At 40.3% G+C, this 14,810-nt stretch overlaps 1 protein-coding gene across 2 annotated transcripts in view; it reads right to left on the bottom strand.

Annotated features, from left to right (window-relative positions):
- Window positions 1-14,810, bottom strand: part of LOC1274741 (protein rhomboid) — a 47,710-nt gene that overhangs the window by 29,375 nt on the left and 3,525 nt on the right. For both annotated transcript variants that reach the window (XM_061643846.1, XM_313932.5), the window contains exons 3-4: window positions 14,775-14,798; window positions 14,480-14,653 (exon numbers count right to left, since the gene is read on the bottom strand). In XM_061643846.1, the coding sequence (XP_061499830.1) occupies window positions 14,480-14,653; window positions 14,775-14,798 (198 nt within the window). The remainder of the gene's footprint in view (window positions 1-14,479; window positions 14,654-14,774; window positions 14,799-14,810) is intronic.

Raw genomic sequence — 14,810 nt, 5'->3', positions numbered from 1 at the left:
GCACTCCTACTGAGAAACGTTTTCCTTATCATCGATGCCGACGATGTTCCGGAACGTGATGACAACAACAAGGATTAAGCTACCCTTTTTGGCATTGGATTGTTTTGTTTGAAGATCACGGTCGATGTTCGTCCCATTTAGGAAAAGGGATCGGCCAGAAACCTGCCGTACGTGCTTCTGAAGCAATTTAACCCCGACGCAAACCCCGATTAGGTGTTTGGTGAAGAAAAAAAAGAGAGAAGAATGCACACCCACAAAGCTGCACACAGGTCTCGTACGGGTGGTGTTTGTTTCCAGTTTGAGGCTCAACTGCCGCCTAAAACTGACAGCCAATTGCGGAAAGTGTGAAAGAGAAGGCAGCAAACACACACACAAAGCAATTGAGACAATTTTGTGATTTACGATAAAAGTACGAGGCTCAACTCAAAACATTTGTTGTGAAATCCAAAAAACAAAAGCAATATAACCATCGCCGACGCTACTACTAACCGACCGGGCCACAGGGGCTGAAGTGAAGAAAAGGGCGCGGATACAACATCTCACCAACTTATCCTCTAATGCGATTAATTATCACAAATATTTGTTTCAAGTGGAAACGGAACACTGAAGGCAAGTGCGAGAAAAAGGTTTTCCATGCCCATAAGTTTAGGGTTATTGGGGAGCGTACGAAGCTTTGCGTGGGCTGTTGATTTTTTGAAGAAACAAGAAAAGAAATCTCACGCTTTTGTTTCCCACAGGATGTAACAGGATAATCTCGATTTGTCGGTTGGATTGAGTTGCCGACTGCCGTTTGTTTGGTGTTGAGAATTCATTAGCTCTGCTTGAGGGCTAGTTATCGGCGTTTGTATGCTGGTTAATAGTGCATTAAGGAACGGGTTCCACACAGGGTACCTCGAAGTCCTTCAATTGCTCCTCCATAAGTATCGTTAGTCACATACGCAAAGCCATACGCAAGATCGAGCCAAAAACCATTACCAACGTATGTAACAACTCATACACATTGGAATTGGCATCTGAGCGGCATTCTTTTTCTATAAAACAATTTAGTTGAATGCTACTACTTGAAAATATCTAATGACGGTTAAGCAATTCTTTGAACTTTTTCAGTTACCCAAATTTTCCGTTCGTTCTTTGCCAGCGCATACTGTACACTTTTGTTTTTCGGCGCTTCTCTCACAGCCGCACAACATTTCCTCATTAGAGTGGAAAACACAATCTCAGAAATTAATGTACCCCTAAGTGGCTGTAAATGTAAAAAATCACCATTTGATTGTCCATCGTTACACCCCGAGGACGCACTGTGAGCCACTGTTACATGAGCATCGGACTGTTTCGCTACCATTAGTTTCAATTACGCAGCAATAGCGGCGTCCCTGATGATGTCTCAATCAGCTTACATCGGTTCAGTACGGCTCGAGACTGACATAAATACACTTCATCGAACCGTTTTAGGCTCAATTTTTCCAAACTGGTGCTCACTTTGCTGCTTTGGAGCGGCTGCAGCCAGTAGTAGTGGGAATGAAAGCTTTTCCTCCTAATAATTGGCGACGCAACTAGTCTGGCTAACCTTCGCGTCCAATGTTCGATTGCGATTGGACTGAAAGAAAAACACACTTTTCACAGCATTGCGGTAAGCTTCTTGCTGAGCAAATGGGTCAATATAAGAGACGAATGAAGCCAATCGGCTCAAAGTCTCTATAAAAATAAAAAATAAAATGGATCAATATATGCATACAACGTCGTGTAGATGAAGGTAAAGCCACGGTTGAAGTATTTTTAATTGTAGAACAGCGATGTCAAACTCATTTGACCACGCGAGCCAAAATGCTACTTATATGATAATCTAGGATCCCTAACAGCTCCTTTCATTTCATAATAGGTACGTTACAACAGTAACACATGTAAAATAATTTTTATTAAATCTAAGACCTTTTTTCCCAAAGGACTTTTATAGCAAATTATTTTCATTTGGCCATAGGCCATATTTTCAAATTTGGGTTAATTTTGTACCAGCTAATAAGTTATCATATTGGTGTCATCTTGGTTATTTATCGATCCATTGGTGTCAATTTGAGTAACAATATTTTTGAGCTGGTATTGATTGTGAGCTAAGCTAAGCTAACACGGTCTCGTGGTATAGTCGTCAAATCGAAGGACCTAACAACATGCCCGTCATGGATTCAAGGGCCGAATGGGACAGTGCCCCCATACGTAGGACTAAATATCCTGCTATGGAGGGAAAAAAATAAGTCACTGAAAGCCCACAAGTAGTGGTACACAGCCAGGCCTTAACCGACAACGGTTGTTGAGCCGAAAGAAGAAGATTGATTGTGAGCAGCATTTGCGAACGTTAAACAGTGAATTCTTCTTTTTGATGCTGTCCAAGATTCATAAATTACTACAGGTCGGTTCTTCTAGTCACGTCCAGATTTCATCTTCATTTGGCAGTCGGCTATAACCTGATTTCAACTGATATCTAAACGTTTTGTAGAAGTATAATGTTCTAAAGCAGCAACCATGCCTAAAGAGAGGTTCGAACTGATACTTTCCCAAAACAATATGCAAAAAACAATGTCAGCATTTTTTACTCTCATTGGTTGAGTAATTTTGAAAAATTTTTAAAGTCTCGAAGTTTTACTTACAGAATTTGATCTTTTGATCTCCAAGTACCCTGAATGATTATTAAAAAAAAAAAAACAAAATAACATACAGTTTTGTGTAAACCTAGTTTTCCTTACTGGAAAATGTTAGTTGAATTTTTATTAAATTTATTTATTCGTTCAAGAGAGAGAGTTCTCTCAATCATGAGTTGAAAAGAATTTTCATTGATTTTCTAGCGATTTTACTAAACAAAACCAAAGTGATAGGAATTGATTGCTCTTTTTCCACAAAATACACATTATAGGTTTTTCTTTTACGGTTTCAATTCGAAAAGTGTTTGGTGTTTTTACTTTTTTTTGTACATGCATGCATATAGAGAAGGTGGAGGAAACATCGTTAAGGTTTTATGACTTTGGATGGTTTGACAATTAGTTGAGAAACCTGCGAAGTTAAGAATCTTTTCATATTTCAGTTATCTGGAATTGTCTGACATGTAATGGTGATGTGAATTGAGAACCGGACTGAAAGACCTTGCGGGCCACATTTAGTCAGCGGGCCAACAGTTTGACATCTTTGTTGCACAATTTGGTGCATACATTTCCCATCCAATACGTCACGGCACTCGTAGGAAAGAAGTTATAATTGTACTAATACTACTCGTCACTGTACGAAAATAATTAAATGTCATATACCAAGATTCTGTTTCAATTGGAAACCATTTGTCATAATCTTGTTTGTCATGTTTGTCATCATGAATGAAAGATAAGAATTTGGCAGATTTCCCAAGAAATGGTGGTACATGAGATTCAATATTTCTGAAATTGCATGCGGGCGTGTGATGGATGGTGGATGAATCGTCATCCGTGACAAACAGTTTTCACATTTAAATCGTACTAGTGTTGGAGTTGTACAATTATTCTATTGTCAGTACTTTTTTCTAATAGCCATTGCTAATAGGAAGTTGCCAAAAATCATAGGTAGAAATAATAGATTTCTTAGTATTCGATGTGATCAAATGCTTAAAAGAATATGTATTTGAGTTTCTTAAAAGCGTCATTTATCAAGTCCAAATTGATTTTACGGTAAGGTTTAATTTATTTTGGTAAATTTTGTGCATTTTGGCCGCTATTAAACGGATTGAAAGTGTGTGAATATATTATTATTATTATTATTATTATTATTTATTCCCAAAGTTATCCAGCTGGCATAAGCTTACATAACATACTTATTTCTATAGTTAATGCTAAAGAACAGTGCTAACAAAAACGCATCAAAAACCATAACAAGTTTAACTGTCAATCAACCAAATAAAAAAAAAAAAAAACAACATAAACTGTGGAAGCGTCATATTAAGCTATGTAAAAAGGTCCGTAAATTGTTTAAGTTTGAGTTCAAGTCGACATTGTTTCCTAGCGAGTTATAAGCACTTAACATTTTTAATAAAGGATCGTTAGATCCAAAATTAGTCGATCTGAATTCTATGTTAAATAATGTCCTGGTTCTTAACATTCTACTGGGGGCCTGAAAGTTCAATTTACTCAGAATTGACGGGGCGTCTAAAGATCCGGTAACAAGTTTGTGTATAAATAAGCACTGTGCCGTCTTTCTTCTATGTTGCAGAGGTTCTAGTCCAAATAGCAGGCACCTTGTACGGTAAGAGGGACAAACAGAATTACGAGACCACGGGAGACGGTAAAACAATGAACGAGTGAGCTTACGTTGAACCGATTCTAGCCTATCTATTAAATATTGCTGTGTCGGAGTCCAAATAATACTAGCGAATTCTAAGGTAGGACGGACAATTGCACAATACAGAGCTTTTATACTGAATGGTTCTTTGAAGTCTTTCACAACACGCAAAATGAATCCTAACAAACGGAAGGCTTTTGAAAGTATTGCTTCATAGTGGTTCTGTAACGTTAGTCTGCTATCTAAATGGACGCCTAAATCGCGAATCACATTTTTACGCGGCACTGATCTATCATCAATTTTATAATCGTAAACAATGGGGGTTCTTTTTCTAGTGTAGGATATAACAGAGCATTTAGATATGTTGAGACGCATACAATTTGATTTACACCATGAGTTAAATCGAGTTAAGCAGTTTTGAAGGGAAAAACAATCGGTTTGATCTGATATCGGTAGAAACATTTTCATATCATCTGCATAAAACAATTTTTCGCAATCTGGTATAACATAAATAACATCGTTTATGAAAATGTTAAAAAGAATAGGTCCGACATGTTGTTCTGAAATGTTTGCCAGATACATATATTGTTCTCTTATACTTCTTAAGGGACATATTTTAAAACACTACATCCACTATTCATACATTTACACCACATCGTGTAGTCGTTAGCATGCTCTTAAAATTTTGCGAAAAAAACTGTAAAGAATTCCATGTGACTGCATTGACGTTAATTAAAAACTTTGCTTTCCAGGCCGCCCATTTCTTTATGATAATCATAACAATTTAATCTGCTTTACTGCAACTCAAACAAAAGTTTATGGACTTGCTTACCGTTGATTACCACCGAAAAATTTCGTCATACCTCGATGCATATCGTAAACAGGATGGAATGCATTCCGCTTTACCTGCTTTTCCAGCAAAACGTGCTACGTGCTGTAAAACCATTCTGCTTATTAAGATAAATCAGCTCAAACGGTGGTGCCGCTGAGACGGTTGCTGTTTTTTGTGCTTCTAGAAGAGGTTGTACACGCATAAAAGGCTATTATTCTAAACTAACTGCACCGTACAAAGGGGGGAGCCATTAATTAATTTAACAGATTCATATTTTGGATATTTCTCGTCTTTGTTATTTGCCTCGAAACTATGTTTATGAACAAGTAAACGCTGTGTCTAGTCTATTATTCCATCTGCATTGTGTTATGTTTCACATATGTCCTATCGAAATACACATACTGTTGATGATTCTTCCAAAATATTTAAAACGTAATCCATTGGAAATCAATTCTTTTGCCAAAATTGATCAACATTCTTACAGCTCAAACCCTGTGCTTTTTTGCACAATGACTTTAAAGTCCTTGCTGGATTCCATTAAACCATTAAACGCTAATGCGCACAGCCTTGCGGTAAGCTCCATTCCCAGCTCCCTTTTGTGCAGGATTCAAAATGAAACAACTTACAACATTCCTTGCCGGTGCCAAAATATGCTCACCGGTTCGCGCACCGAGCGCGCTGCAACATTTTTAAACGCACCGTGAATGGAGCTATCAATTCGACGCAATGGCCAGGGAAACAATCACTGCCCATCGGGGCGTTGTACACTACCCGCCCCGAGGAGCAGAAGCAGCAACGGCCTGAAGCTGGGAGCAGAAAAGGGGTGAAATTAATAAGCAGCATTAATAAGGTGAGAACGTTGCGAGAACCTTTTTCTGAACACCCGGCCCGGCCCGGTCTGGGTCCGGGAGTGTCGAAATTCAATCAATCATCTTCACGGCAGCAACAAGAATTCGTCCAAATTCATTCGAATTAATTGATGAAATCCAATATTAGCCACTGTGTTTTGTGATTGAATGCCGGGGCTGGTGCTGCTGCTGATGCGTTTCACCATTGCTTTATTGTAAACGCAGAAAATCACACGCGATCATACTTTGTGTTGCTGTGTGCCCCTGCCACCTTCAGAAACATCGCACAAGATTCCTTCACACCTCTTATCTTCCGCCTCCTTCGGTTACGCTGGGCGTTTCGGCACAGACCGGGCCGAGCTTTGATCATGGCTTGCATGCATCCACGGGATATCTCTGACCGGGAATCAATCAACTAGCTCACACAAAGCTCACATCTTCATCGATCGCAGAGCACTGGTTCGGAAGCGATCTTTGCTCTCCACTCGATCGATATTGCTTACACTTAGGGTCCTTTTGCAGCCTGAGACTAAGATGGAAGTCGGAACCACTACTGGCCAGCACTGGCTGAACCACCAACCACCGTTCGAAAGGTGTACGAAATGTATAATGATGGGCATAAGTATGTAATAACGCTTAATTGAACCGGCATCATTTGATTTCATTCAACAAATACTTTAAAGTACGCTTCTTTCAAGCTGCGTTATGCTCAGTGTGCGTTTTTTGTTTTGTGTTTGTGTGTGTGTGTGATGCTACTCCATCCCGTGCCAGCTCCGTCCCGTCGTTCGTTATTATCGGGCCCGTTCACATCGCCCACATCGTGGATGGGTGGGTGGGTGTGTACGGAAGCTGTGATCGGAAAGGAATTCCGTCTTCCGCTTCGGGTGGAATGAGGAACTGACATTTTCCCACACTTCTGGAGCGCTAGTTGCGCCAGTTTTTCATTACCTGTGTGTGTGTGTGTTTTCTTTGGTTTTTGTTCTGATTTCTGTGATGCCGCGGTGTCGGACAACCGACCAACGTACGGCCTGAGTGTATTGTTCCGGTGGTTGTGTCGGGTGGAGATGCCAGCGTGATGATCGTTCTCCCGCATTGCTCGACTACCGAATCTTGTACGTGTGTTTGCCTTGCACTGATTGATTTCGGCTTCCAATCAGTGCCGAATTTTGCTACCAATGATGATGATGATGTATGATGAATTTCCGAAATGCCGCCGACAGAAATTATCGCTCATTCGCCGGCAAACCATTACCCCGAGGCCGAGTGCCTTTTGTAGCCCGGTGGGTACGACCATTTGGGAGCGATTATTACGTTCGACCAATGGCCAATCTGTGCGCTGCTGCTTAGCAAGGAGGCAACCTTTCACCAGCTTCGTTCACTTTGCCTGTCTGTTGGTTTTATCGATGGTTTGCCGTTGTTGCTGTTGTTGTTGTTGTGCCACCTAACCTGATGGGAGGGCGCTGAGGTGGTACTGTTCGCTTCCTCGACTTCCTATTGCTTTGATTATGTATATGTGATTGTTTTCATTTCGGCTTTGTTTTCCGCGCCTGTTTCCCTCCCTGGGAGCAGAAGCATAAGACACTTACACGTCATTAGCGGCTTTTCGATTGTACAAAGGAAAATAAAGCAGCAGACACAAACCTACAGGCGCGGAATCTGTTGCTTCTTCTGTGGGAAACAACAACTCGTGGGAGAGGGGATCTGAAAAATCGAAACGATTTCTTACGCTATGCGTGCAATGACAATTACTGCCGCCGGTGCGTTCCATTTGAAGAAACGAAAGGTTCGCGACAGGTTACTCCGGATAGATGAAAACACCGATGGAATGGTTCTACAATAGACAGATAGCTTTGGAGTTCGTGTTTTTGGAATAACAATGAAACTAACAAAACTTATGCTTATCCCAATAAAATACTTTTTCTTGGGTACATTGTGTTGCTATCGATGTTACATATTTGCCGTATTAAAATTATAAATTAAATTATTGAGTGGCATTGATGCTCTTAAAAAATAATACAACCTGTCAACGGTAACATTGCGGGCCTTGATTATACATGTGTGGCGAAATGTGAAGAAAAAAACCAACAAAAAACTGGTTTGGCTCGTGCTCAATCTTTGCTCGATCGATATTTCGTACCGGATCGCCGCACTACTCATCAGATGCCAGGTGGCCAAGCATCTGTCACCATCGGGGCTGATGGGAAGCAACCGATATGATCGAGACAGTAACTGTAGCCGATACTGTAAAGCCTCCAATCACATGCCGTGTTTCGATCGAATTCGAACACGTGCGAGTGATCGTTTTTCGGATCGGATTCAAACCCATGTTGGCTGTTTATTCTCATTTATACATGAATTATGGAACAAGTGCGTGCTGCCGTGCATTTCCAATTGCAACCAGCGCACCAGGACTTTGGCCCATCGCTGCACATCGCTGGGGCTGGATGTAAAAAAATAAAAACCGTCAGGTGGCAAAGCAAATGTTGGCATGCTCGGTGCTGCTGAATCTCCGCAAAAAAACACGGTATCAATCATGATCGATAACTGGTTTTCAATTATATTTCAGGCAATTGCTTTTCATATTTATGTACTGCTTTTTGGCAAGCATTTTGAAGGATTTTTTTTTCATACCGCAAATGCCTGAAACCAAGGAAGAATACTTCAAACGATGTACGTTATCTTACTTATCGAGGTTTAAATGATGTACAAATGCTCTATTCAATACAAAATGGTACAACATAAATTTCCGAAAAACATAACCAGCCGTAACAAATTGAACCGACGTGAATGCAATGTTCTAGAAAGCTAATGTTTGACGTTATTGGTACCAGCTGAAACCCATCCAATATCGTTCTGCCTTCTTCCCTGTGCTGTATACATCCTTAACGCATTTCCACCGATAGTTGCTCAAGCAACACGTTGCGTCCTCAAACCAGCGAGTCAGAGATGCGCGTTTTACAAATTCTGCCCAAAATCGTCTGCTGTACCGCCGCTGAGAGCGCCGTTAGCTAGGCATAAGCCCCACGAAACGAAACTAATAAAGTTCAATAATTAATTTTTATTGCATATCGTTGCTACAGCACACGCCAGTTGTATCCTTTTTTTTTTGCTTTCTTCCTTTTTTATGTGTGACGGATGACGCCGACACAGGGTGCACACACTTCCCAGCTTGGAACAGTTTTATAGACTTTCTCCAACACAGGCACGGCACAGAATGCCCACATGCCTTGCTCGTATCTGCTTTTGCGGGAAAGCGTGGAGCTGGAACACTTTAAAATAACGAGGATAAATTAACGTGTCAGAAACGTAACCCAAAAGGATGCTTTCATAGTTTAACTTAGACATCATAAAATTAGTTTTACGCTGCCACACGTGCTAATGCGTTGGGTTTGGGTTTGAACTGGTTTTATGTATGCGTCGTGTGTTTCTTACCACTTTAAGTTCGGAATATTGTTACTTAAAATATGTTGTTTGAAATATTTTGAATTATTATTCAATTTATGTGAAAAGCTATGATAGTGCGTTCAGCAGTGTTTGACTAAAATATTTGGTGAAACAGTTAATCGGATTTATTTAAAAAAAACCCCTACAATTGCTCATGAGAAAATATCACTTCAGAAATGAACCTAGCATTGTCAAGCTAGATAACTCAAATGGTTTGAAGAATTGAAGATGGTAGCTTAGAACAAAAAGTGAGAATCCTAGACACGGTTCACCCCAAAAGAATACCAACCAGTCGGAACCGTCATGTGCTTTTTATGAGCAGTCGGCTACGTTGACTTGCAATGAAAATAAAATTTTATTACAATATTATCTTTGGCGACGAGGTTATCGATGGCGGCCCAAACATTGGCGACAGTATAGTTAAGGCCATATTGAAAGGATGAAGGAACGACAATGCTTTAAGAGAAATAAAAAATTATTCAAAGGTTCTTATTGTTGAACATCTACAAACATTCAAAATAGTTGATAAAGTACATACATAATGACAGAGTGAAGTGTATTTGTTTCACGAACATCTGACACTCTGCTTCAAATTTAACGAACTATCAGAAATTACCCTTTGGCTCAAGTGACCTAGATTGTGATCAGGAGTAAATATCCTGAGAGTAAGTTTCAAGTTTCATAGAGCATTGTTAAAAAAAACGGTCCAAGAAAGCTGATGCGGTCGTTAGAGGAGTCGCTCGTTTTGCCATTTAAAACCTGCACATCGTAGCACCTTGTCAGTATGGGTTCTTTGATATCCGTTTTCGTGCATTATCCTGCCAATTTGTATGGGCAAAAAAAACAGTTTTTTGTTGATCGAAAGATACAATGTAGCAGATTAGAACATGTGTTGGTTTAGTTGTTCATTGCAGTTGTTTCTAACTATTTAATTTAGTTGAACGAGATGTATAAAGTTCAAACGACTCAAAATATAACACACAACAGGGAAGCTCTAATATGACAAAGGAAAGAAGTGCTAGGAAGGAATAATTTCTTTGTAGTTGACAGCAATCGTTGTCTGCCTTAAAGAATGTGTTATTTTGTGTGTTGCTTGCTAAAACATAAAAATACAGAAGAGTGAAGATTTCGAGTCATTTCATCTCAAAAAACAACACTTCACTCACTGATGCACTCACGAATGCATGCGTAAGTGGGCGCTGGATGCAGAAAACAAAACGATATGAAGAGCAGCTGGATGTAATATTTTCCCTTTCCTACCTTCTTACCCGAGCATCCTTCCGCTGGCGGCAGACACAAACAAATGTGTTAAAAACAGTTTTCTCAAGTAAAAACGGAAGCATTAACTGCTCGCTCGGGAAACCACTTCGACCAATAGCCAATGTGCGGAACAAAATGCATATACCATCAGGATGCAAACACCAAATACGTGCGATATCCTGAAGCCCAAAAAGAGTCCTCTGGCACGGACAGCCGGTCCCAACTGTTTCGCAGACACGTGCGGCCGTACCCGAAGATCAGGTTACACTAGCAGGACCAGCAGTTGGTCGGTTGAAACAGATCAGCCACCAGGCGCACATTACATCGACTTATGACGGCCCAAAGACGGGCGTCTTGTTATGCGCCGCCTGGCCGAATGGTAAACGGAGTTGTGTCCAAGAGGCTCATGTTCCGGCATGCTTTGCAAAAGCTACACCTCCCAAGCAGACCTCCCGCCCTAAAGACGGGTACGACCAGCTCATAGTACACGTCGATTTGGCGGGTGTTTTTCACGGTTCAAACTATCTCGAATGATTCTTTTGCATCCGTATCATTATTTATTTTGTTTCGTTTTCGTCGTTTCGTTTCATGTAGTTTAATTTTTATGTATCTGGCTGGCAACGAAAGTAAGTGGAAGTAAAAGAAATTGTACAAGAAAACAAACAAATCAATTTCATGCTTCTTTTGAGAACAGTAGCTAAGATGAAACATAACAAAGAAGACCAAAAATAAACATTTGAATTGTCATTTTCTTAGTATATATTTTTTATTGACATATTTTATAATATAATCGATACTTGCTAACTGTAGGATGCAAGATTATTCTTGAATCTTTCTATTCATTCCAATCATTACATTGATTATTCGGCTAAATGTAATCTTATAAGTCATAGATAACCAGAAGTGGCTTATGGTAGATCAAGAAATACTACTGTTATTGCCCCAATTAATAAGACGAGTCCATATTCATCAATCTATCAAACATAATCTTTTATTTTTTTTCTAACTAACTAAATTTTATTCATCCAGTTTAAATGGAGAAAGTAAAAATGTAAGTTTTGACACGCTGCATGGATATATAAAACATGAAAAACTTTCAGCGATTAGTTAAGATGAAAAACCGACAAAAAAGGTACAATGCAGACGATCTCTACAGCCACCACATGTTGCTGCAAGAGATGATTTTTTGGCACACGTCAGACACGCTTGCTACCCATATGGCGTATTGGCCGCGGATTTTTCGGCATCGCTATAAAAATGACCTGACCCTTATCCTTCGTTCGTGATCGTTTACCTTTTTAAAAAACCAGCAGGACCTGGCGCTGTCTTGGCAGCCATAACGATCTTAGCTGCAGCAACTGTTGCCAAAGAGCAGAAAGTCGCACATACTGTATGTGTATTGCTGTGGCTTCCGATCCGCGAGCACATGGAGAAGCTGAATCGTTCGAACAACCGGTAGCTCGGAAACGATTAAAAAAGGTAGCATTCGGTGCATTGTGCATGATTTTTGACAAGCGCGCATAAACGCAATACGTACGGCAACAGCAGGCAGACCTGCACTAGAGCGTCCCTGAATGGTCGGTGAAAGAATGAGGGAGAATGTGTAGTCTTAAGTGTTTAAACATTGAAGGAGGCAGTTCATTCTTATTCAGATGAAATTAGACCCTTAAATTTCATAATCCTGAAAATGTCATTCGTTTGTGTTCATAAGTTCATCAGCTGAGTTCTTCAGTTTGATTCATAACATCGACGAACTAAAAAAACGCACATTTTAATCAATTATTGTTTTGTTGATTTTTGATGAATAACTGGAATATTTTGAAATAGATTTTTTTGACTAGATACAAACATTGATCTGGGAAAATAATTCTTCGACTTGAACTCTATGGGTGATCTTAACTGTATTTTCATAAGCTAGCTGCTCCAGTTTGGTGTGAAGCTTAACAGTTGTCAGTGCGCAAGTAGCGCCCTTATGACTTTCGTCACAATGATTCTTCAAACAGGAGGGAGAACAGATATGGCAGCATACCTAACGCTTTTTTTCGACATACCTAGGAAGGTCAACCATAAAGAGAAAGACCCCAAAGTCCAATTAAAAATTACCTATAATCTGTCAACCTTCTGTAAACTGCAGAACCTCACTAGTTAGGCTTTGAACCCTGCCGACACGGGGTTGACATTTTCTAAAGCGAATCATTGCCTTTTATCGCTGATCATTCCTACGGAATGTTCTCTGACCGTACCAGGACCAGCAGTCGAATTCGTCCATTGACCGGTGTCCCAGATTTATTATCTTAATTTTCCGTCCATTCGATTGCAGTTGTACGCAACGTGTTCCTAACACAACACAGCACGCTGAAAGTGATATCCTTTTTAACTACCTGGATTGTCACGGCGTTAGGTCGAGGGCACAGCTTGGAACAGCTTGGCGTTTCTTCTAACCGCTGTCGTAATTTTGTGCAGACTCTGCTATTGTTAGGCCGTATTCATTTGTCCTCTTTTTCGATTATGTTTACTTGACAAATAAGTAAAACTGACCAAACAAACCACCTCGGAGAACGGCCGTTGGCTCAATGGAACCCCGGCCATCCCGTCGCTTCAATTGTGGATAGAATTTCTTAGAAATTAGTTCAATGTCTGCCAGTCCAGTAGTTGGTGTTGCTTTAGGATTAAAGGCACCGGCTGTGTTTCCGGATTCCTATTGGAAGGATGGAGAGAAATCAACGGTGGTCTCCTTAAAAAAAAAACACTATCTCATTCTTACTCCATCAACAAATGGCATGAGCTATCGGCCAGAATGCGTGCGTTTCTTACAAATGCAACTTCAATGGAACTTCTATAAATGAGCAGACATCCAGATCACACCTACCACCCTGATCGTGGCAGGAGACACGATGAGAATGGGCAAGGTAATCACCGAAAAACAAACAGACCCACAAAAAAGGCTAGAATGTCACACTCAGGTCACAGGCTGATTAAGTCTAATTTATTTCAAACCTTCCAAACTTCCTTTGATCTCTGCAGGTCCATGCAGGGAGACCTCCAGTAGGACATTGGTTCTTCTCGTCGTGTCTTTATACCAACAAAAAGTGACTTGATGTTCCCTCGTTCTAAAGTGTTCTCAAAAAAAAGCTAATGATATTGATTCGAGAAGCGATGCGCTGGTTTTTTCCGTTGTCATTTTACAGGAACACACCAAGTGTCTTTAGCGGTACCGGCAAATGGAAAGGATAATAATGATAATGATGATGGCGGTCGTGTAATTTTCAAGATAAACTATCTAATGATACAGAACGCAACTGCTCTATCCAAGCCGTCAAAGGCTTGTAGGCGCGAGTGACATATTGAACACGAGCGTAATAATGTTCAGGCGAGGTCACCCTTTCCTGTATTTCATGGGATCTTTGTTGGAGGTTGTTGGAGGAGGATTCTATGGTAATGTATTTATTTGATTGCTTGTGAGGTCGCTGGCCGTTTATTTAACCAAAGAACAAACGAATCGACCGTAGGATAAGATTCAAAGCCACACACCATTAATGGGTTATTGATGGCGCTATGAAATGAGGTTCTAAATTATTGCGAGAGAAAAAACAACTCATTCGTGGATTACGACATATTTATAAAATAAAGTAAACTATTTCAACATATTTAAATGTTCAGAATATTCCTAATCCATGCACACTCCCTTAATTGAATCATTAGTATGTAAAATGTAAAAATTGCTTGAATTCTTCACTTCCAGGCTTCTCAGCATAATTAGCGCGAAAAGCTCATCAAGGTCAAGAGTAAAAAGTCTTCAACTTACCACGTTCACGAAATCCTGGAAAGAGATTGCCTCCACCTTGGAGGTCTTGGCTTTGAGTGCGCGATCGTACAGTATGTCACGTTTATTAGGCGGAACGTTGGCGAGAAATTCTGGCGATTTGAGTGCTGCGACAAAATCGTCCACGGGAATTTCGCCAAATCCTTCGGGATCGAACTGCAAAGAGGAGAATGCAATTACAATTGACGGCGCACAGGGCAAACTTTGCAGCAGTCTCGCGAACTGATTGTGGATCGATTGTGCGATTCGAGTTCATTTTGTGGTGGGTCATGCTTACCGCATCGAATAATTGACGCCATTTCTGTGGAAACAC

Source organism: Anopheles gambiae, chromosome 2 (assembly GCF_943734735.2).
Source record: "Anopheles gambiae chromosome 2, idAnoGambNW_F1_1, whole genome shotgun sequence".
NCBI lineage: Eukaryota > Metazoa > Arthropoda > Insecta > Diptera > Culicidae > Anopheles > Anopheles gambiae.
The sequence above is the reverse complement of the archived record's forward strand: the minus strand, read 5'-3'. Positions and strand labels throughout refer to the sequence as shown.